This window comes from Carassius gibelio, chromosome B14 (assembly GCF_023724105.1).
Source record: "Carassius gibelio isolate Cgi1373 ecotype wild population from Czech Republic chromosome B14, carGib1.2-hapl.c, whole genome shotgun sequence".
NCBI classification, from domain to species: Eukaryota; Metazoa; Chordata; class Actinopteri; order Cypriniformes; family Cyprinidae; genus Carassius; species Carassius gibelio.
This window is the reverse complement of record NC_068409.1, coordinates 22,904,333-22,927,914: the sequence shown is the minus strand read 5'-3', so window position 1 is coordinate 22,927,914 and position 23,582 is coordinate 22,904,333. Positions and strand designations below refer to the sequence as shown.

Here is a 23,582-nt window from a genome sequence, read left to right as displayed (position 1 = left end):
TGCTGTTAACACAGCTGAGGTGCATTAGGCCTGTGTTGTTCTTGCTCCTTACCTGGCTCCAGGCTCTGTTTGCAGTCCCTCGTGTTTTCCTTCCACTTCAGTGTAGCCACAGACCCCGCACAGGAGTCGAAGTGACAGCTCTCTGAGGCTGTAATGCGCTAAATTGCCCGTGATGTTGTTCTTTCTGCAGTTTTGACGTTTGGAATGGCAGTGATTTGACAATGTGCTGTCAGATCCACTATGTATCAGTGTGGCTGATTAATTAGAAGTGACTGAGTTGGAAAGCAGAAAACACCCACCGATATTACCGCTGGTGGTGCTTTCAGACAGATAGGTAATAATAAGGCTTTTATGGTGTGGCAGAAGAAACCGGAGGCTTGTAGCCAGGGCTGCACCAGATGTTACTGCTGTGTCTTGGCCTGAAGTTAAAGTTTTAACATCTTAGCTGTTTTTCTCCATCATTTAGAAGACCCTGTGATAGCTAAAACATTTTTAAGTATTCATAGGTCCAGGGTTGTCAGCTCAATCCATAAGTTAGCTTTAATGGGAATCGGTGACACCTTTTATTGCAGTGAGAGTGAGCAGACTTTTTCCTGATCTCTGAGCAGTCTGGGGTTCATAACAGCCTCCCCAGCCAGATCTGCACTGTAACTCTAGAGCTTCATTGTCACTCTCCATATCACCTTACTGACCCCCGGTCCAATTATACAGCTGACCCAAGTTTGATGACATAACCTCTCCGGATCGGGGTGCGATCACCTCGTGGGGTACCCTACTGCCTGTCAGGCCATGTCAGCTCACCAAGCTAAGCAGATATTTCCCAGAGCTGTTCCCAATGGACAGAGCAGCAATGAGCCTGCAGACAGAACATATAGATCTTTTTTTCTGGCATATATATATTGATTTTTATTGTTTTTTTTCTCTCTCTCTCCCTCAGCTTCATGTCAAATAAAGTTGTCAAAATGATAGGTAGTTTAATGGTGATTTATGTTCCTGGGATAATTTCTGTTATTCATTTCATCCAAAACAATGAAAGCCATTGGTGTTCAAAACAGCATTAGACCCCACTGACTTTCATTTTATGAACTAATTGTCTTTATGTGTGTGTGTGTTTCACAGAAAAAGATAGGAATACATTTCTTATATAAGCTAATTTTGGCCATAGAGGGAAAAAACTATGATGAATCATAATTATGTCATAAAAAGTAATTACGGGATAAAAAGTTGAAATTATGAGATAATTAAGATACTGTGACTCTGATTATGTTGACTTCTTTAAATTTTAACTCTTTATGTCATAATTATGATAAACCATTCATTTGTTCTTTTTATTGAATAATGTTTCCGTCAATGCAGTGAACATATATGTGGTTAAAAACTACAATGGCCTATTTTATTATAATTTATTCATGTTTCAAGCTGTATTCTTTTGTGTCCTACACATACATGAAGACAGAATTGTATTTTTGGCTCACTTTCCAAGTCTATCCAATCAAGTTTTCTGAAGTGATCACTAAATCATAATAGTTTAGCTTGCATGTGTTAATATTATAATAGGGTAGAAATATGTATCTTTTTTTCAACCTGATAAAAATGACTATGATTGACAAATTATTTTTGTAGCATTTTATGAAGAAAAAGGACAAACTCACACTTGTTTCTTAAAATAAGATTTTTTAATATTACTTATTATCATAAAGATATATTTACACACTTTACAGAAATAGAAAATAAAAACACAAAGCTACGCATGAAAGGAAATAAAATAAAATAAGTACTCCAAGAGCTAAAGCTTATCTTTTATAAATTAGAAACCAAAAGTTCAAATATGTACACAGTATTTCAACCATTTCTGATACACTTGTTTAATTCATTTATTTATTCATTTGTTTTTGCCCAGTTCAACATCAAAACAGAGACAGGGACTGTACATTTGGCCAGGTGAGTTTGATGAGCACACACCTCCAGCAGGAATAAAGAGGAGGAATAATACCTTGCCATTACGCTACTTTTACGTGGCCCACTAATACTGTTGAAATGCCAGGCCTGACTACAGATTTTGAGAATTGAAATGGATGGGTGTGCTGAACAAACAGGCCATGAGTATGGATGCGTGTTTTGGATGGAGCTCTTTATGGGTGTGAAGTTTTGTTTGAAGCTACAGAATAATCAGATCATTCTTAGCTGGTGAACATTTTTGAACTGTTGGGATTGGATTTCAGTTACTTGATCTGGTCACCACCTTTTACATGCACCATGACGAGCTAATGGAAAACAAGCGGCCTAATGGGCATTTACTCTTTCTGTGTCAAATATGAAACCATGTCCGCCAATGAATGTCTTGCAATGAATCAAATCAGGGCAAAGAGGATTTTTGTATTGTATCCTTTGCTTTTATACATCGATTAAGACCCAAGGGGAACGCATCAATCATCACAGCTCTGTTTTTAACATACAAACAGTTTCTGGATCCTTTTCTCCCATGCAAAGGTCTGTATTTAAACTAAAGACCTCTGAATGATTATGTGGAACGTGTGTACAAGTGCATAGGACTTATGATGGGCAGAAACACGTGACCGAGTAAGAATGAGTTTCTTGTAAGAGAAAAAAAACATTTATAGAAAGTGATTTGTGCTCTGTAAGAGTAATGTGTGTGTGTTTGCTGTTTCAGTTTTGAGTCTGGACATGCTTGTTCTCTTGACACTGCAAGCTCCATTAACCTGATGTGCTGACGGGGACAATGGCCCAGGTTTGACGGCAGAGGAGGGTGAGAAAGCTCTTTTGTGTCCACGACATATTGTGCAGCAGACTCTATTTTCTACACTTTTATACGACCATACACACAAAAATAAAATACAGCTTTCCACACTCTATTGAAAAGTAGGCTTTGGACAACCAGCTAGACAAGAATCAGTCAATTTAATTGTCACAAGACACTGGAAAACCATTACATGCCAAAAGACTTTTTTCAGGATTTACTTTTCCAGCAGCATAATGGAATTGCAAAAGTGCAGCCTTGCATGTCCATACAGCGAGGTGTTGGAGGAAAGCCAAGTGATTGATAGGGGTCTCTGCTATAGCAAGCTTTGGATTTTGTCATATTTGTCTTTGGATGCTTGATGAAACGATAACCATCTCCATCGGTGGGAAGGGGGCTAGTTTTTCAAGATTCAAGGCTTGAACTGAACTGAAACACTGCTCGACGACCCTCAGCTCAGCTCTGGTGAGGATGGTGAAGGTACATTCATTAACAACAGTATGGATACAGGCATTACTCTGCACCTCTAACAGACTCTTCAGATGAAGTGTACTGCAGCTCAGCTGCCCAAACTTGGATCTTCTCTGGGTTCTGACCTACTGATCCATGAAGCAGAGCTCTCAGGAGCACTGTCGTTCTGAGAAAGCGTTAATGAAATCCACATCTCTGTCTGAGAGGGTATAAAATAATCATGGCATGACTGGAATTATTAGTATTCACAGTGCCCTAAGATTCGATACATTTTTAATCGAGGTGAGCTTGGCGGGGTGTTTTACTGATGTAAGTTTTTAGGCACTCTCTTATGAAGAGCTGATTGTGGTGATGTTTGTGGATATACGCAACGACTCTCTTTTTTTTGTAACCACAGAGAAACGCCGAACAGGAAATGGGGGAGGGACTCAAATGCTAATTTGCAATAACTTGCTACATTGTCTAATTAAGCGTCGGAATTATCAGTGAAGCTAACAGTCTCATAAAAGCCTCTCATCTCGGCCTCATAATTTGTGTCTTACTGATAGGTCTTACAGTGCCTAAGCTACGAGTTGCTTATTTTTATAGATTATTACATCATAGATCGTTTGAATGCTAAGGTGATGTGGTCATTCTATGCCAATTTGTCTTGTGAGCTCTATCGGACTTGAAAGATATTTTAGTGATTCCACTTTAAAACCGATTAGCAATGGGGTTTAATAACCAGGCTGTGGCCACCTGTGCCAAAGAGGCTCAAACTCAAAAGGCAACAGCTCCCAATAGGGAGAAAACAATAATGGCTTGTAAAAAACGTCTGGATAACATGTCGCTAAAAAGTGGAGGATACATAAGCATGAAGCTATATGGTGTGAATACAAATAATGTGTGTTTCTTAAATATATGCATGTAATATAGACCATACAGGCTTGTGTCACAGCACCCTGAGAAATGAACTGAAATATAACAAAAATAACAACAAAAGAATGAGAAATCATTTCCAGTATGATGTCAAATAAAGGCATAGAGTTCTGTCAAAGAATCCGGTCATTGGGAAAATCATCAGATCTGTAAGGATTTTTTTTTTTGGTCTAACCATGCTATCGTTGACTTTACACTGGATGTTCAAACAAATGGCAAAATGCGTACATGTGGTTAGATGTTATGCTACCCCCAAGATAAGAGGTAACATGTTTACTTTTCTTCTCCTGGCAGCACTGTGGAGTACATTTGCTATTTGGCACTTCATTAAAAGGAGAGATGGTCCGCCGTGTGAAGCAGATCACCCTGGCCAGTTAACAGTCATGTATCTCTGCTGTAAAGCAGCGTGTGTTATGGGGGAGGAGAAGAGGGCTCAGGACGATGATCTCTTGCTCATGGAAGTGGAGTGTGATTTTCGATAATGAGACACTGGGGCTTTATCCTTAAGCTTCAGATGGCTGACAACTCTTAGGCCCATCGGTAGGATGATGTATAATGACCATTGGACAGCACTATGAGATGTAATCAAGCTGTTTTAAATAGATGTGCCAATTAATTATATAGTCATTCAACATTTTTAGAGGTAATTATGTAATCAGTAGTTATAACTGAACTCGATAACATTGATTGCATTTACATTACAATCAGCATTCTGGATGCTTATACAATGTGTATACATTTTGGCGTCAAAACTTGATGAGCTGAACAGAATTCATCTCATTAAGAAATATTTTTTGCCAGGATTTTTATAAGAAAACATTTTTGATAATTGCATTTGTGAGCAGTTTGCCATGTAAATGCACTCAGTGATGCCATTATTAAGCTAACTGGCCAATTTTTGCTGTAGGTAGATGGTAAATTGTGTAAGATGTAAAAAAAAATAATGTTCCTGACCTGACCATAATGGGCCTGAGCATTTGTGCCTTTATGTTAGATTCCCTGCCACTTTCTTCCATTATAAACACCATTTATTAGCCAAGAGTTGCCAACACGTAGCAATGGGACAAAGCGCTGTGGTCACCTTCACACTGGAGAGAATGGGACTAGCACACCTCAGAGAAGAAACTGACGCTTTCGGACTATAACTGTTTAGACCAGGCTCCCCACTGCTCACACATCATGCAAAGTGTGGCCATGAAAGGGCTCTAGAAAGCAAATGAGGAAAACCACAGGAGGAGAGAGACAGACAGAGAGAGACAGAATCTGATAGCTCGGGCTCAATACCCCCCACCCCCATTCCTGGCCCACAATTCTTCGTAGAGCTGAGGGTGAGTGGCTTGTCCTGGTTTTTTTGTGGACAGAAGAAGAGTTGCTTGAAGAACCAGCAGGTGCTATGGACATCACTCTTCAGGCTGGGCTAGCAAAGGCCCCTTGTTGCAAGGCCCCCCAAGGCAAAGGAAGAGCATAGAAATCAGAACCAAGGGGGAGGGCACTCTAAGCTGTGCCTGTGGACAAAAGAAAAGACACATGAATAAGGTACAATGCAGGAACCAATAGTGTTTTTCTGTAGTTTTACTAATTAGCACATGTAGTGGGTACTGAACTAAAAAAGAGCAAGTCATTCAAAGTTTATTAATCTCAAAGGTTACTCCAAAACATCATGGAACATAAATCATTTTGCATTAGATAAAAAAATTAAATAAAATACAACAACAACATGGGACCCCATTTGCTTTCAGTGTTTTTTGAAAGATTTGGAAGCTTGGAAGGCTTAGAGGCTTGGAATTTTATAAGGGTGAGCTTTTTTTTTTTTTTTTTTTGCAAACTAACTACAAAATTGCTAGCAAAATTGGTGAAGGCAGCTGTATAATCCATTGAGGCAAGCTGAAAAATTAGTGAAAAGACCCAAAAATTCAATTATGATTTATTCACCCTCATGGTGTTCCAAAACTATATCCATTTCTTATTTTTGAGGAGCATAAAAATATATATTTTGAAGAATATTGGTAACCAAAAAGTTTTGGTTCCTGTTGACTTCTTTTGTATTTTTTGCCCATTGGTTACTGACATACTTTTAAAACATGTTTTAATGTTCCAGAGAACAAAAAAAGTTGTACAGATTTAGAACAACAGGGAGGTGAATAAATGACAGTATTTTTATTTTTGCCTGAACTATCCCTTTAAGCTATCAACACATTTAGTTCATCAAAATTCTAATGCAAAACTGCCGAAATGATTTGCAGCGTCAAGTCTGTCACTTATGAGGTTTCATGATGATTAGGATTCTGCTTTTATAAACTGATATGATTCATGCATTCAGTGTGCAACTAGCTAGAATTCTGTTCACTTCACTTTGAGCAAGGAATCTATGTAAACCAGTGAGGTCATCTTTTAGTGTTTGTTTCATGACTTCACAATGATTTCAGATAGCTTTAGATGTCAATGAGCTTCATTTTTCCAGTACAACAGTGCCCATTGAACGATAAGAACCATCTTTGTACTTTTTTTCTTACACCTGCATAGTGGTGCATTTGAGTCATGTACAGTACAGTGCAGCACCAGAGATTCTTATCTAAACCATGTTTTGTTTGTAACTCATGTTTATTTGTTTGTGCTGTATGACATCATGTCAGTTGTCAGAATATACCAACAACAGTGAGTTGCGGGTACTTGAAAAGAGAAACTTTGTGTCAGGCAGTTGCTTTCTAATCATGCAGTGTGCCCCTTGGTACTGAATTGAGGCAGATTTCCAATTTTTAGCTTTCTGCAGTGCAGTGCCTTTGTGCTAGGAAGTCTTTGAAGAGGAGGTCCCTCAACATGTGCTGTTCCTCTTATATGTTGTGGCATCTGGATCTTGTAACGGGTTGTTCATTCTTTTGTTGCTTGTGTTCTATTACCACAACCTTCAGTTCTCATAATCTTCAGCTGAGCTTTTGACCTTCTTTTCAGTTTACTTCCTAGAGTATTCACAATGAGGAAGCCTTGTCCAACATGCTGTTTAGTTAGACTGGTCAGTCATATACAGGCTCAATCAACAGCACTTGTGGCATAATGTTAATTTACCACAAAAATGACATTTTCCTTCTTTTGTCTAAAAATAAACGTAAATATTAGAGTCAGAATTTACAACTGAAGTTAACATGGCCAATCTGTAAACGCTAATATACTTAGTGTTGTACTGGTATAACCAAAAGACATAAACAGTATGTGTGTTAACAAGATTTCATAGTGAAAAAAAGAAATTTGTTTTACGAACTATTTCTGTATATACAATTTAATGTTCATTGCCTAGAATCATTAAATGATAATAAAAATTACAAGAACAACTTTGTAGCCTAAATAATGTGAAGGGTTTTAACAGAAAAAATAATATTTTTAAATTCTTTATATTATAATAATCAAAAAAAGTGCATGACACCCTCATGTCGTTCTAATTTCTTATGTTAAAGATATTTTGAGTAATGCTGATAATCAAACAGTTGATGGCCCCATTGGCTTCCAAGCATTTCTTTCCCTATTATGAAAGTCATTGGGAACCATGAACTGTTTGGTTTTTCAAAATTGTTCAAAATATCTTCTTTTATGTTCAACATAAGAAAGAAATTACAGGTTTTGAACGACATGAGGGTGAGTAAATTATGACGAAATTTACATTTTTGGGTGAACTATTCCTTCAACTGTGAACAATGTATATTCCTTTAAGGAAAAATGGCTTAGATTTTTTTTTTCTAAAACGTTATTATCAAAACTTGTTCATACAAGTCAGTCTAATTCCAAGTCGTCACTAACAATGATTTCCTTTGTACTCTTGTATGAAAAGATGCCATCGATCAAGCTTTTAACGAAGACATCCTTCTCATCTGGAGGCAAGGTGGTGCAGTGTAATGAAAAAAAGAGAGAAAGCCTTTCAAGTGCCTCCACTGTGGCCTTGTTCGGTGGTTCTCTGTCTGTTATCAGCCCTTGAGGAGAGTTAATTGCCCCGGTCAGTCTGTGCCCCGTTTTAGCCATAGATGATGAAGTGTGAGGCTACGTTTCTCACACTGCACAAAATGTGAGATGTTGTACACTAGCCAGATGCAGGTCAAACACTTTAGTGGGAGTCCCATCTGGGCCATGGACTGATTTACTGTACTGTGTCGTACAGTAATTATCACAACATGTTCTCTTTAGTGATAAAATGTCTGTCAAGTAAATGAATCTAAATGTAAATGTATCACATTTTGGAAATAATGAACTGTGAGTGGATTAAGAGAATTTTTGGGGGGTTTGGTACCACAGACTTGATTGGCACATTAGGTGCCTCAAATGGACTGGTTTAACAGACTGGGCCCAAAGGAATGTGGGTGAATGCGCTAAAAGACATGAACTTTGAACTGTTGTATGGCATGAAGGGAGCTGAAGAAGTAGCCGAATGAAAGAGAAATCTTCGTCTTGTTTGGGGTTGAAGTGCTGTTTGTGGACTCTACATTGTGAGTCACTGAGCCGTTCCATTTAATGGAGCTACACAACTTCCTGCAGCTCCCCTCATTGTGCTGCCAGTATGCTGGGGATCAAAACAAGCATTGACTGCCCAACTCACTCAAAGGATCTGTGCGTTTCATTGGTCGGGATGGGAGTGCATGCATAGGCCTTGCTCTTTGTGTCTACCTCTGTGGATGTTAAGATGGTGTTTTCCCTTGGATTGATGAAACATATGAATAGGACCTGTTTGCCAAAAGGGAAAAATGTAATTCGCTAAAGATTGTAAAACTGTGGTAGATTTTTTAGGGTTTGTTTTCTCACTTTTTTATTGCCCTCATTTCTCATGATTAACTATGCCATAAAAAGCTGACCTGTCCTTCTCGATAGATTTTGGTCCTATGTGAGGTTAATTTATGGCGAGACTCCTGTAGGGACATTGTACTCTGTTCATTTAAAAGAAAAAGCTGTGAATGAGTCCCTATCTCTCTGCCATCCACAGATTTTTTTAATGCATTCTTCCTATTTTTAAAACCACAAAACTGTGTGTCAGCATTTTAGTGCAAAGACTATAAGTAATAAAATGGAAATGTGCTGATAGGATCTTTCAGATACAGTTCTCTCGTATTTATTGACATTGCAACTTGAATGTTTCCTTAATAGAGTCCATGTTAAAATAAAGGCTTTAGTGCTACATCACTGGAAATTTCATGGAGACAATGTTTGTATGAAGAGAAAACACTTTTATTAGACAAAAAGATTAAAGTGCTTGCCTGAGGAATTGTTTATCTAGACGTTACATTAAATATGCTTTTTATGTGAAAAACAGGCTGAAGCAGTTCAGATGAGATACAGAAGTGTTATCTTTGGATAGGGAATTTAATTAGCATTATTAGGATAACAGAATCATGTTGACACGGATATAATACAACATTGACAATGTATTATATTCCACTCTGTATGGGTTTTGTAGATCTGCTGGAGGAGATTGGGACCAAAAAAGCCCAGCAGTCTAAAGTCCTGTAATCTTATAAAGACATGCAGTTTTTCTGCCAGTAGTAATCTATAATTCATGGAAGAATTGAATGAGCAAGCAGGTTTCTATCAATCACAGTCTCCCTTTCCTCAGAATTACCGGCCTTCCTCAATATGCTCTCAACAAAACTTCAGAAATTGAGACAGGTGCTGATTCCCTCAAGGCCTATCCAGGTCCATTTATAAATTAAAATTTGATTTTATTATTGCTTTTTACTCCTCGTATTAGTTACTCATATTCTGTTGGGCTCTTATTTTTGCTTTCAGGCAACTGACCTTGCTCTAAAATGGCATGGGCCCCTTATGGGAGAGGCGGGGTCGAGGGCGTCTCCTCCTCCAGCCAGAAGGTCTTTGGCTCCGGCCAGCTCGAGCGGAATTCTGCCGCAAAGGAGTCCTCATGCTGCCCACCTCCTCCAGCTCTTTGCTATGCTCGGTGGAGGCCATTGGACCTGCGGGCAAAAAGAGGGTACGTGAATTATGAAACGTGACAGAAAATATTCACTTTGGTTAAAGTGTAACTGAATGGCAAAAAACAAAGTTTCCAAACAACCCCGCCCCCCAATCTCACCATTTGCTGAATCATTGTTTTACAGTTTAAGTTGATTTTAACAAAAAAATTCTATTGAATATTAATTTGAGATAGGATGAGTAAAAAAATACACATTTCACCTTTATGAAACATCAGAAAAATTATTTATTGCAGCAACAACTACCATTTAGCCAATGAAAGTCCCTCAGCAGTCACACGCACTGTTTACATACCAATCTCTGAAATTCTCACATCAAGTGAGAAGTGCCTGTCTCAAAAACACTGGGGAGACACTTGTCCTGGCCACATATTTTGTCTGTGTGTCTGTGTGCACTACACTGCTCAATTGTGAGTGTGCTCAGATGTTTCCAGTCATCTCTCAATAAGTGTGCGTAGATCCTTTAAGCCCGTCTCATATCCACAGCTTGATCCACATCAGTGCGTCCCTAACCTCTCACCTCTTTAGAAAAATCAAACAAAGTCCTGCGGAGAGAGCAAACATTCTGGGAGGTTTTGGGAAGACCTTGATCTGCGCAGCACTATCTGATGTCACTGATCTCCCATTCAAGTCTTGAATTGGCTTTCTTAGGGTATTTTGTTTGAGTGCATCATAGGGATTGGATGTCTTTCCATCGGAAAATTCCCTGTCTTCCTAATAACAGAAGCTAGAATCAATTAGACCTGTCTTTTCCTACATTGTAGAAGGGGATGAATGGGAAAACGTGCTTGCTCTCAATCATCAGGCCACTGTTCTCCAATCCTTCATTCCATACTATACACATACCGTGCTATCCTCTTTCCGCTTAAGCAAATGAAGATTATTCATACGGTTCTTCTAAATTCATCTTCCTTTTATGCATACGTCTTTTCTGTCTTAACCTTTTGATCTATGTTTCTCTTTAACTCCAACGCATGCAAAAAAAACGCCACCAGAAATGTCTTAAAAAAGGAATCTTTCAGTAAGAGCTCAACAAATGCCTATCCTACAGAGTAAACAGAGAATCCCATTAACCTTTTCCCAGCAAGAACTTGAATGAGATTAGTCTCATTGGGTCAAGACATTCCTAACATCTCTGTGGGGAGGGACAGACGACCTATATTAAAAAGTCTACATGGGAACAGCTTTTTTTGTTTTTGTTAGAAAATATCATAACACAAGTAATTGTTGTGAATTGAACAAAAAGTTACTGTGAAAATGAGCTTGATGTTAGACCTTCTAGATATCTGGTTTTACAAATAAGTGGAGTTTTCTCGCCTTCTCTTTATGACATTCTATTTTTAATTCACAACAAGCAGCTAACGCCATATAAGTTGAGTTGCTTTATTATACAGCCTTGAAATTATACAGAATGTGTACTGACTGGACGATGTGAGGCTAATCACATTGCTAAATATCCTCAAACTATATTTTTTAAATTCCTGACAGTTCAAATTACATTTACAAACTAATCGCCTTTAGCTGACACATTACACGTTCACAGCAGATTAATGCGCCGAACAGTAGACTAATTCATTTGCCCCACAGAAAGACTTCATTGCATATTTCAGCGTCTCATGAAAGGAAACCACGCTAAAACCCATCTTTCCACCAGGCCTGCTAATCCGAGCATTATCCTCCTGTTATTTCTCCAGAAATGAATGAAGCAAGTTTACACATTCTGTCTGCATTCAAGATATATAATCTGAAGGGCTTAGCATGTATAAAGGCTCCATGTGATCAGAAATTTCCCCTTTAAAACACTCAGGATCAGCTTTGAGAGCTTTTCCAGAACCGTAATCACTCAACCCAATGTATTGTTCACCTAGCGTGAGGGATAGTCTTGAAATCTCTCTGAGCGGCCAAAAGACAACGTTTTTGGCCAGGCAGGCAGAAGAGGCTGTAATTACACCTGGCTGAGCTGAACACAGCACATCACTGCAGCTCTTCTATCGGCGTCTGTCATAAACCTCTCCGTAATGACACAGTTATTTTGTTTCCTGCCATCACCATCTGACAGGCAGCATTTGCTGCCCGCTTAGCTTTAAGAAAACTGTCATCCTAGGCCACAAACAAGAAGAAGGCTGCTAAAAATAATCTCTGGTTGTGATGAGAACAGCATTTATGAATTAACTCAAGACATGCATTGGACTGATGAAGACAGAGGTCTATTTTAAGCACTCCGAATCCCTTCATTGTCTGTTTTATGACTCTTGGCTTCTTCTCAATCTGCGTAGCTCCTTGTTACTCTGTGGGCTGTATCTTCCCACGCTGTGGCGAATACAAAGTGACAAGAGCAATAACTGTGGATATACTATAGTAGATGGCATATGCTGATGGAATCTTCTCCTAACTAGCTGCATGTTTACTAGACCCACTCAGGGTTGTGAACGCTCTAGCCTCCTTATTGCATTAGATCTGATGGTGCTGATAGTGGGCCTCCTTCTCACCGACATAATTTCTTCCAGGTTCACCATCTAATGCCAAGCAAGTCAGGAAGTAATATTCCAATAGATGTTTCTCACGATACCAAGAGTCTTATTTGAAGACCTCAAACCCTTAAAGGTATAGTTCATTCAAAAGTGAAAATTCTGTCAACATTTACTCACCCTTTTATTGTTCCTTTACTGTATGAATTACTTGTTTCTGTGGAACACAGGAGACGGCTGCTTATTTTTTTATTATTTGTCCATACAGTGAAAGACAGTGGGGTACAGTGTACCTTGTATAGATAAAATCAGTTTTTCAAAATTTGTTCTTTTGTGGTCCACAGGGGAAAGTCATAGATGTGAATGTAAACCCCGGGAACATTTCTGGGAAATATTATCATGTTCCTTCTTGCACGTTTGGCACTTTCATAGACAAAGTGAAATGTTCAAGTAAGTGGGGCTAAAACTTTTTTGAAATATCCTTTGAAACAGATGACCATGAATCTGGCTGTTGGCTGGTGGTTATTGTAAATATATTGTAGATCATATAAAGTGCCACCTAAACTAAACTTAACCAATAGAGTTAACAAAAGCAAACGTGTCAAACTCATGTTTCACAGGACCTGTACCCTAGTGCAGTGTGCACTTCACTAGGTGAGCTACTGAGCAAAGTTTACACTTCAGAAGAGCCATATAGGTGTAGCTTGTTTTTTTTGTTTTTTTGTTATAGGCATGTTTTTAATCAACCTATGTTGTAGTTTTAGTTTTGTCATTTTTAGGTGAACTATCCCTTTAAGCATGTCTTTAGGAGTCATTTAGTCATTTAAAGTTGAATTTAGTTCGAATTCTGGCAACACTGAAATGCTGACCACAGTTTGCTTCCACAGAGATGGTGGCATGACACAGGAGGTGTCCAGTTTGATCAGCTTTCCTGTAGGCTGATGATAAATAGCCAAATTGTTGCCATCTCATCCTCTAGTATCACACTCCTTAGGTGCTATCCATTATGTTGACTTTTTAACACGACTGCCTAGCTGTGCCTAGCCTCTGCTGGACACCTTGTGTTTGATAGTGTGTCCCTGTAAATCCCAGGGCTGGCTTTTAGCCGAGAGAGTTATCCATCACCCGGCACTTTCCTGACAGGGAGAGCGAGGCCCAGGGTAGGCAACGTTTATAAAAGGCCGAGCACAATCTTGTCCCTTGTTTTCGCACAATGTTTCGGACCGGCCTAAATTTACAATACACTCCCTGTACCAACACACAATAGAACAAATAAAGAACCGTGACTTCCAATAGGTGCAAAGTTTAGGCTAGTCTGAAGACCTCTAAGCTTGGGGCACCAGATGGATCTAATCTTTTACTCACTACTCCAGGAAGTGAGAGATTAGATCTACTTACACGCAAAGCAGAACCAGGTGAGGAGAGGGCAACCCTTGTTTATGGCTGGTTGTACTACATGCATTATCTCTGCTTATACATTTGCCCTTCTAGCACCTCCACCACCAACCATCTTAAATCATCCGAATGCAACGACCAATCAATGTGTATTATAATTGCTCTGTCTATGCGAATAAAAACCGTCTCGCTTGGTTAGTTTGTTTGTGCAATATTATACAGGAATATTGATTTATTTGTCATTGTTTACAGAATATTCTCCTTGACGCACCCTATCTATTTATTGTGGAGACACGAATGCAGTGGTGGGTATGATGAGAGGATCATGCCTATGTGTTTGTCATCCAGCCTCACTCTCTCCACAGCATGAGACTGCAGTCATAACAGCTCTCGTAAGGGCGTCTCCACAAACATGCATAATGGATAGCAGCAACACAGCCACATCAGAAGTCAAAGGTGACACAAAATGTTATGGAGGTTTGCGTATATTCTTATCTTTTGTTTTTAATGGCAGTCTGAAACTAATGAGGTTTTGTGTGGGAGAATGTGTATGTCTCAACAGAGGATCCTGTTCATACTGTCATTCAAAAGGAGAAAGTTAACAGGCCTTTTGAAGACTTTGATTTCACTTACAGGCGTCTTACACTTAAAAGCAGTCAGTATGTAGGATGATGTATGAACTGGTTTATATAGCCGTATCTATATAAAGTGTGGTTCTGGTACACATGCAGTTTTATATGTTTGCATCGACAGTGAAATGTATTATTTCCATACTGACAACTGCTAGAATGCATTTCACGAATGAACAACTACAGAGACATTGAAATGTTTACAAATTGTTAAATAGAATTCATTGAATATAACATTAAAATATTTTATTAATCAAGTCAAAAATATCTGCACTACCGTTCAAAATTTTGGGAATAGTAAGATTTATACAGCAAAAAGACTAATATTGTGAAATATTATTTCAATTTAAAATAACGATTTTCTGTTTTTAATATATTTTTGATTAATATATTATTTTTGTGGATTCTTTGATTAATTAAAGTTCAAAACTGCAAAAAAAAATTAATAATGTAAAAGTTTATAACTTCACATAATTCTTCTAATCATCTCATCTCATATTTTGATATGCATGTAAATGCTTGGCTGCACATTTTCACATTCATTTTCATCTATGTATGAAATAGCACACAGAAAGGTGTGGCTTTTATGCTGTGTGTGAGTAAACACTGCATTCTAATAATTTCCATTCAGGCCAAATAATTCCCAAAAGAATTTTGTGAATGACTGTGCATGTGCGTGACTGTCGATGCTTTGTTTTGCCTTGCATATGTGCGAGAAGAGGCGTGGATTCCCGTGGGGGTATAACCATAGCTGATGGTGTGTGACGTCAGAGGCGTGATCCCCAGTGTCTCAGAGGACATTCATTCAATGAAATAAGAGAGAGAGAGCTCCACACTTAGCAGCTTTTTTCTCTGCCACACACGCAGGCATGCCAATTAGATGCCCGCTAAGACTATCCTTTAGCTAGTCACACTTGATCATGAGCATTATGCCTAGTATGAGACACGTTAATTAGCATGAAACCCCAGTATGAATCACTTGCCTAGCTCATAAATAAGTCCCTGTTACACAAAATTTCCTAACACTGTGCTATTATGTCTCTATATATATACTACTTCTGATATGGAAATTAAGTTAAAGAAGCAAGTAGGACTCCCAGAACGGCGTCTGAAATCAGAAGCCTGGCCTTTTGAAGCCTGGAGTGGTTGTGCTGCTTATTGCATGCCTACCAGTAGCACAGGGCCTTGGCATAAACTGGTACCAATCTCTAACGTGCTCTCAAACCACGTTTCCATGGCAGCCGCTGTGAAAGGCACTCACTGAGGAGCAAGAGAATGACATTGTTAGCAGGAATGGATCAGGTTTCCCAGTTTACAAATTTCAGTATAGGTCCATTACTAGAGTGAGGTAAGCAGTAAGATTTCTTAACCCTTTGCCTGTCCATCAGATCAGCCGTCATTTGCATTGTACTCCATTGCAGCGGGGGCTGTTTGATATTCAGCATTGTGTTGCTGTGATAGCACGTGGCTTGCAGGAGGAAATGAAGGCGTGCATTGTGTTCTGCAACTCCGCAGAGAAACAAAATCGCATGAAAAGTTCACAGACTTTCCCACACCTCCACGTTGAGCTCGGTTACTGAAAATAAGTGCGGCGCTTTGATAAAAGTGGCTGTAGCTTCTTGTCACCACGCCATTCTCTGATCGTTTCTGACACTCTCTGATGGTGTGCAGCCTTGCAAGCAAACTACACATGACCCAAATTAGCGCTAAGCTATAATAATGTGGTTAGAAATGGACCGGTTCCGAATGATCAGAGAGCTGCAGGTTCAAAGCGCTACGGCTGCTGCCTTGACTGCTAATGATGTGTTGAGAAAAAGAGAAAAGATGAAAAAAGGGGAGAAGGCTGATTAAGACTTGCTCAAGCTCTTGCACCAGCACTTTAGATTGGTTGGGGTGAATTGCTGGGTAGAGGTTACCACAGGTTGGACATTTAAGTACCAGAAAATCAAGAGAGCCGATCATGCAAAGCATCTTAAGTGCGATTTCTTCTGAATTGGCTTCCAGGGAAAAACAGTGTGCCATCTCAAAGAGGATTTGCCTCGGCAGATATTCTCGTCAGCAGTGATGGGCTCAAACTCAGCATGTTGGTAATCATCAAGAAAACGCTAGCTCTTAAGCGACAAGATTCTCCGGCAGTCTATTTCCAAGGGCTCTCTAATCGGTAATGAACCACATCCACCACTTACTATTGTTCAGTCAGCTGTGAGCCCACATGCTTACTGTCTTTAAAGTGGATGTGTGACGGCATAGCTTCAATTCTCCTGCTTCGGGCCCAGTGCCGATTTACTGAAAGGAGTGTCAACCAGTGCATGCTGGGATATTTCCAGCTGAGATCACACCAAACAATCAGTCGTGAAAAGATACATATGTGTCATGTGGACGAGAACTGACTGACGGTGCGTGATTAACAGCTCAGATGTGAACGGCTGCTTGTGTTTTTGATTTAGAAAACTTGCCCCGGTTCTCACAGTAACTTTGTGGGTCAAGTTACAGGCCGTTTTTAATTACTGACAGTTCATTTACCTTTTCTGTTTATGTATGTTGGTATATTAACCACAGTGTTTAACCAGAATAAGATTAAATGCAAAGCTTCACAATCTTTGAGTAAACTCTCTGTCTGAATTGTATATGTATTTACAGAATCCGGTTCCAATTTCTACATCCTAGTTTAACAAACAAGACCTATTCGTTCAACGCAATAGTATGTTTTGTTTCCTATGGGATATGATATCAACTATCCTGCATATACCTCATTTGTTCTATACTGAAAGAAAGGAAATGATAAAGCATGCTAAGTTTTGCTTTGACATCTAATATCTGTCAGTTTTGAATTGTTCCTTCTGGACATTTTAAAAATGAAATTTCTTATTGTATCAGATATGCAGTGTCTGTATGACATTCAAATGTTCAGTGTACTTTTAAGATTAGTTCATAATAATTAATTTATAAGGAAAATATGCACAGGGGTTTTACATTTAATGTGCATGGCCCTGTATTACAGAGATCAGAGAAAACAGTGAGGATTGGGCTTGTATTGGTGATATAATATAAAGAGCAATAAAATTGAAGGCATAACACAGATATCTTGTACCTCAAGGCTTGGAATTATGGGTAGTCCCAGTGGGGGCATCAGTAAAGTGTTTCAAAAACTCTTAAACACTTCTCATAAACAGTCCAGTCAGTTTTTCACATCTGTGCCGCTCTGAGCAATCAAAACCCGGCTCTGTGTTTCTGAACAGATTTAATGCAGCAGCAGAAGTCTTAAATCAAACTAAAGGTTTGATGTAATATACTTCTGAAATAATCTGGGAAAGCTCCCGATAGAAGTACAAACAACAATGCGCCATTTTTCTGTGGTTAAATGCGAACAAAATCAGGCCTGTGTGCTGCAATTGTGTTTTTCATTCCTTTCTCTTCAAATTGAGCATGAAAATAATTAAAGCACATTTATTCACCGACTTGAAATATTTATACAGCATTTTGCCTCTCTGTTCATAAAAATGTCCACTCTGATCATATCTGATCAGCAACCACAATAAATGTAACATTTAATAGTTGAAAAGGGAGCCATAAATCAGGTTAATACAAGGCCCCTGTGGACGCTGCGAGGCGTTCGCTGTATCTGGCTTTAATTAAAAAGTTGGGAAAGAGGGAGATTTTGGGGGTGTTGAGGGGATATGTTTTCTGATATTTAGTAGAAGGGCCCTGCTTTTGGGTGCAGGCGGCATGTAGCTAAGCCAGATGAGTGTGTGGTTCTGAGAGAGAGCAGTTAGCAAGTATCCATTTGAAGCAATTTTTGCACCGGGCCCTTTATATTCCCCACATTTGTCCACCTGCAAATTCAGGAAGACCACCAGCTGGGAAGTTTTAAAGACCTTTTAATATTTTAGCGGCTGTGTTCCTCGCCACATCAGAAGGCCGTACGATTGCTTTTTTCTTTTCTTTCTTTCTCCTCTGCATCTGTTTAAGTCTGATGGTGGAGGTGCTCTGATTTATTCAGAGTTCTCTGAGTTGCGTTATGCTGGCCTATAGCAATCACACATGTCAAGACATCCTCCGAACTGCCATTGGGGAGCTTTTCTCAAAGGTTACCCCACATGAGTTATAATAGAGCTCAGAAAATGTACTCCGTTTTATAAAGGGCACTGTTTTATTGGTTCTGCTCTGCCAAGCCGTGTAGCCGGAAAAAATAACCACTTCCACAGCTCCAGGCAGATATTTCTGAAGTATGGCAGAGACGGCAGTCGATGACACTTTGCTTGATCTGTTTGAAAGGTCTTTAGGTATTTAAAAAAAATACAAAGTAACTGTGTATATTTAATAAAAAGTAATAACTGTTCAGAGAATTGAACAACTTTATGCTACCTTGATGTCTTCAGTTCCACATTTTTGGGATTTTCTTAATTACATTAAACATTTATTACCTTTTTAAATTTGGCAGTCAAAGCAACTTTCATATGTTCATGCAGTCCCTGGGAATCAAACCTATGACACTGGTGTTCCTAGCACCGTGCTCAACCATTTGAGATACATGAATGCTTCAAAAAGAGAAGTTTAGTGAGTTTTGAGAGTATTCAGACTATTCGTTTCCTTACTCTTCCAGTGGAAGTACCAAAAACAGCAAAAAGCACTACTGAGATATTAAAAGAGTGGTGCATAATGACTGTATTCTAAATCTTCTGATGCCAAATTTAATTTAATTTAACAAAGGTAATATTCACTGATAATCATCTCCTCTAACACAACTCTTTCATGTTTGTTCATATGTAAACTTGTATATACAGTACACATATTCAAACTGCATGAAATTCAAGATTTTTTTTACTAATTTAGATTTTACTCTTTTTTTTCATACTAGAACTAGGTTTCAGAACACTTGTAATGCAGCAGAAAAGTCGTTGCTGTTATTATATTATGATATTACTATTACTGTTATGATAAATTCATGGTTCTTTGTGTTTTTGTAGTTTGATCACCTTCTCACTTTCATTGGATTAAAAAAGGCAGCATAAACATTTTCCATTTGTAGTCAGTAGCTGAAAAAAGTAATGTGAGTTGGAACGACATAATATCATGTGTATATCCATGTTCGCCATTTATTTGCACATCCCTCTGAGTTACAGTCTCTGACAAATTACGCTGCAATCCTTACAGTGCAACCGTAGAGGATATCCAGGTTAGTCATAAAATAGATCTGAGTCACTGACCCTCTGTATGTGTGTGTGAGCGTGTGCACGTATGTGTGTGCGTGCATGCTTGTGAAAGAGAGGAACTCAGCCAAAAATCTATCATGCCCCAAAGCACCGCTGAATGATTCTCCATAATCCTGTAATGACCTTTCTGTAGCGCTCATCTCCTTCATGCTGTTCGGATATGATGATCATCTTATCACTGGACATCTGGAAAAGTTTGGCTGATTGTGTACTCTCCATGGGCCCTATAATCAAGTGCATAAACGCAACACCTTCTTCACATTAGGTGGACGCATGGAATTATGATTTAATGCTTCCTGCATGCTGTTAGCACAGGCCACTGGTGTTATTTCACAAAATATCCTCCTCTTTCCCCTCTTTTTTTCTTCTAAAAAAACATAGTGTGGCTGAAGATTTCCTTATGAGCCCTATATTTGTTTTGCAGGGGTCACACTGCGAGCGACAAGCCCATGCAAGATCCCTAACACTACTTCAAAGTTTAATAGCGTTGTTGACAGCTTGCATGAAATCGGCCTTTTCCAAAAAAGCTGATTTCAAACAGATAAAGCCCGAGATCTGATCTCCACACCCTCACCTGGACAAAGAGGACAAACAAAGTAGCTAAAATTACACCATCTCAGGACTTCTGTCCATGTATTTGCGTGCATGTGTGCTCTCAAGGCTGTATTTTAAAAATGATTCATCCCGCGCTTCCGTGACTTTGAAAGATGATGCGTCGATACTGGACTCGGACTGACAACTCAGAGTGGCTGAACTGTTTCCACAATATGAAGTGTTTACATACCAGACTTGAGAGTGGAAGACAGATTGCTTTCAGGATGAATTATGAACGGCTCAATGCGCTCGAGATTTGCCCATTCTTGACAGGGAGCCCATTACAAGACGAGCAAATTGAGGTATGCGCAGACCAAAGCCGTTGTCGCCTGTTGCACCATGACTTCTCCAACGCGTCCCCACCCTCTTTCAACCTGAGAAAAAGCGGTGCATAGATCACCCCCATCGTACGGTTGAGACAGATGCCAATTTCCACCAAACTCCAATTGTACTAGAAAAGCGTTTGTCTGAAGATGAAAGGCTTCACACCCGCTGCCTACACACCGCGCCACTTCCAACACCTTTCCGCGACAGCGCGCAGCTCAGGCTCCCCACAGCTCCCTCACCTCCATCTCATGATGGAGATAATACTACTAATAACAATAAGCAGGCAGTCTGACCTGGATCAGACATAAGTAGCCGTAGCTACTGAGCCTGATCCTCGGAAGGACTCCACACTCATGCAGGGTGAGTGAAAAACGACACTGACTGTAATGCAAGGTAATTGCTTCCCATTTACTCGTGCAGAGACCAAAATAGCAGCGTCTCCGTAACAAACATGTGTGGAAATGCAGGGCGTAAGGGGCCGTTTGATACGCAGAGTAGCCGCTAGCCAGCACCCTTCAAACACAGATGCTTCCCAGCAGCCGGAGAGATGCAAGCATTTACACAAGGGCCACAGTTGTTTTTTTAACATGAGCCTGTTACCTGCATCACATCTGCAGGGTGGCCACTGGTCACCTGACTGGAGCTCACAGTCAGAGCTTTGAGACTTGTGTGACATCCTTCATAATAGGTTTTATTGTAGAGGCAGATGAAAAAAGCCATGGTGTTTGAGCAGGAATTACATAACAGTACAATAGCAGATTGTTTTTGGAATAAATCATACAAACTCTTATCTCTGTAGCTTCAGCCCTGAGAATTCATCCATGATGTGGCACAGCCCAAAAGAAAAAGAATCAAATACACCTTTAAAGGGATAATATTGGCGTTTTCATTGTGAAATGCAAATTATACAACCATCTGCTGTTTTTAACACCTCATTACATGCACCACAATACTGTATAGACATACACCTTACATTTACGACATCCGGGAGTACATAATCCTAGAAAGCCAAGCGTTACATGACACCAGGAAGAATCATCACATCATAATCGTCGCCGTTATTTTCCTACATATGTCACGGTAAAGTCGTCAAGTAATTCACCAATGGCAAAATTAACCACATTAAATGGGTACAATAACAAACCAAACCTCTGCAGTGCAGTATAGCGCGCAGCCAGGTGCCGTTTCCGTTCTCTCCCCAGCCCCAGAAGGCTAACCATGCTGGGTAACTGATCAACTACAGCTGCCCATTCCCATTCCCAAGCCCAAGGCTAACAGCAGAGAGAAGAAGATAAACACGGGGAGGCTCCAGGCAACAGCCGTCACGCTCCCGACTTACCAGCACTGGCTGAACACAGCAGAGACACCACCAGCACAATCACCAGCGTCAAGATCTTCACATTCATTTCTGCTCTCCCCTCTGTTTCCCTGCCAGTCGCTAGCTGATATACTGTAGTGGTGTGCGTGTGTGGATGGGAGGGAGAGGAGAGTGGGTGAGCGAGAGCGAGAGAGAGAGAGACTGTTTGCTCTTCAGTGTGCGCGTGTGTCTATGTGTGTGTGTGCGTGGCTGAATGTGTTTGTATATCTGTGTGCAAGTGTGTGACAGCGCCGCTGAGATTGAGGGCAGGTTACTGTCTGAGTTCTCCTTCCGTGATGTGCGCGTTTCTCTTTTGTGAATTGGAAGTCTGGTGGAATGAGTGTGAGAGAGTCGGTTGGTCTTGGATAAGGAGCCCAAGTCCCTCATGTTGCTTATGTATCCCTGACTCTAGGGGTCACGGAAAAGGGGACTCCCCCCCCCTCCACAATCATCATTAACCCTCCCACTGAGAGAGAGAGAGAGAGAGAGAGAGAAAGAGGAAGAGGGCAGCTTTCTGAAATCAGCCAAACAGATACCCTTCTCAAAATTGTCTAAGTGGTGCGTGTCAGGAAACAACATCACATGAAGGAAAGATGGTTTTCTTCTCTTAAACATTTCCTCATATACACGTTGACGAGTTGAACAGACCCACACAGTTCACTTCCATAAACTGGGTGGCACATTTTCTGTCTATTTTGCGTGTGATAGAGGAAAACTTATCAGTTCTTTCAGGGTTTTCTTTGATTTGCTGATTCTGAGTCATTTGTTTTGCTCTGTGTATAGATTTCCATTCTCTGCAAGAACAAAAGGCCTGATGAAAATCTGTGCAGAGGTACACTGGGTACTGCACAAATTTTCTGTCGTCCAATAAACAGGAAGTGTTTCATTTTTCATATTGAATGGTGAGTGATTTGAAAAAGCCTTGAAGCGATAAAACATTTCTTCTATTGAGTGAGTTAAATGCATGTAAAGTTGATCTGTATTGTAAGCTTATTCCATTAGTTTTGTTGTTTTTTTCCTGAAATATTTGTTTTCATTTGTATTTGTATGTAAAAACTCTGGTGCCATTAATCTACCACAATTTAAACTGTTTATGGCCCACCCCAGATGGACATTCCCATAATCCAGTCACTAAGAGAATTAAATACAAATGTAGCTAGAGGCCAAGAGACTGAAGCAGTTGAGGACGGATGAACGTATTATGTGCTGTAATGTTGTCAGAATTGTTTTAATCAAGATGCCTGCCATATGGTTTTGTTACAAAAATATCCTCTCATTACTACCTCAGTGCTCATAATGCGTCATTCTGTGTCTTTCAAGACTAAATATAATGATTCGAAATACTTTGTGTTGCAAATATTTTGATCAAACAATTAATGCCACTGTTGACTGATCTTTTCATTTCCAAGAGACTGAAGATGCTGTAATCTAAATTCCACTGATGCTTATTCAGGAATTAAATACATTTTAAACAAATGAAGTGGCTTCTCGG

At 39.6% G+C, this 23,582-nt stretch overlaps 1 protein-coding gene across 1 annotated transcript; it reads right to left on the bottom strand.

The window, feature by feature from the left end:
- Nucleotides 1-1,654: 1,654 nt before the first annotated feature.
- On the bottom strand, nt 1,655-22,457 carry apln (apelin). Its single transcript, XM_052574491.1, has 3 exons — nt 22,073-22,457; nt 9,917-10,089; nt 1,655-5,652 (listed from the first exon to the last, which is right to left on the bottom strand). The coding sequence occupies exons 1-2, from the start codon at nt 22,137-22,139 to the stop codon at nt 9,923-9,925; spliced, it is 234 nt and encodes a 77-aa protein (XP_052430451.1). The 5' UTR covers nt 22,140-22,457; the 3' UTR covers nt 1,655-5,652; nt 9,917-9,922.
- Between the last annotated feature and the right edge of the window lie 1,125 nt (nt 22,458-23,582).

What these genes read in the sequence shown, in the direction of transcription:
- apln (XM_052574491.1), bottom strand. Translation starts at nt 22,139, where the DNA reads ATGAATGTGAAGATCTTGACGCTGGTGATTGTGCTGGTGGTGTCTCTG. An exon ending in GCTGTGTTCAGCCAGTGCTG is followed by an intron (nt 10,090 to 22,072) that starts GTAAGTCGGGAG and finishes TTTTGCCCGCAG; the next exon opens with GTCCAATGGCCTCCACCGAG.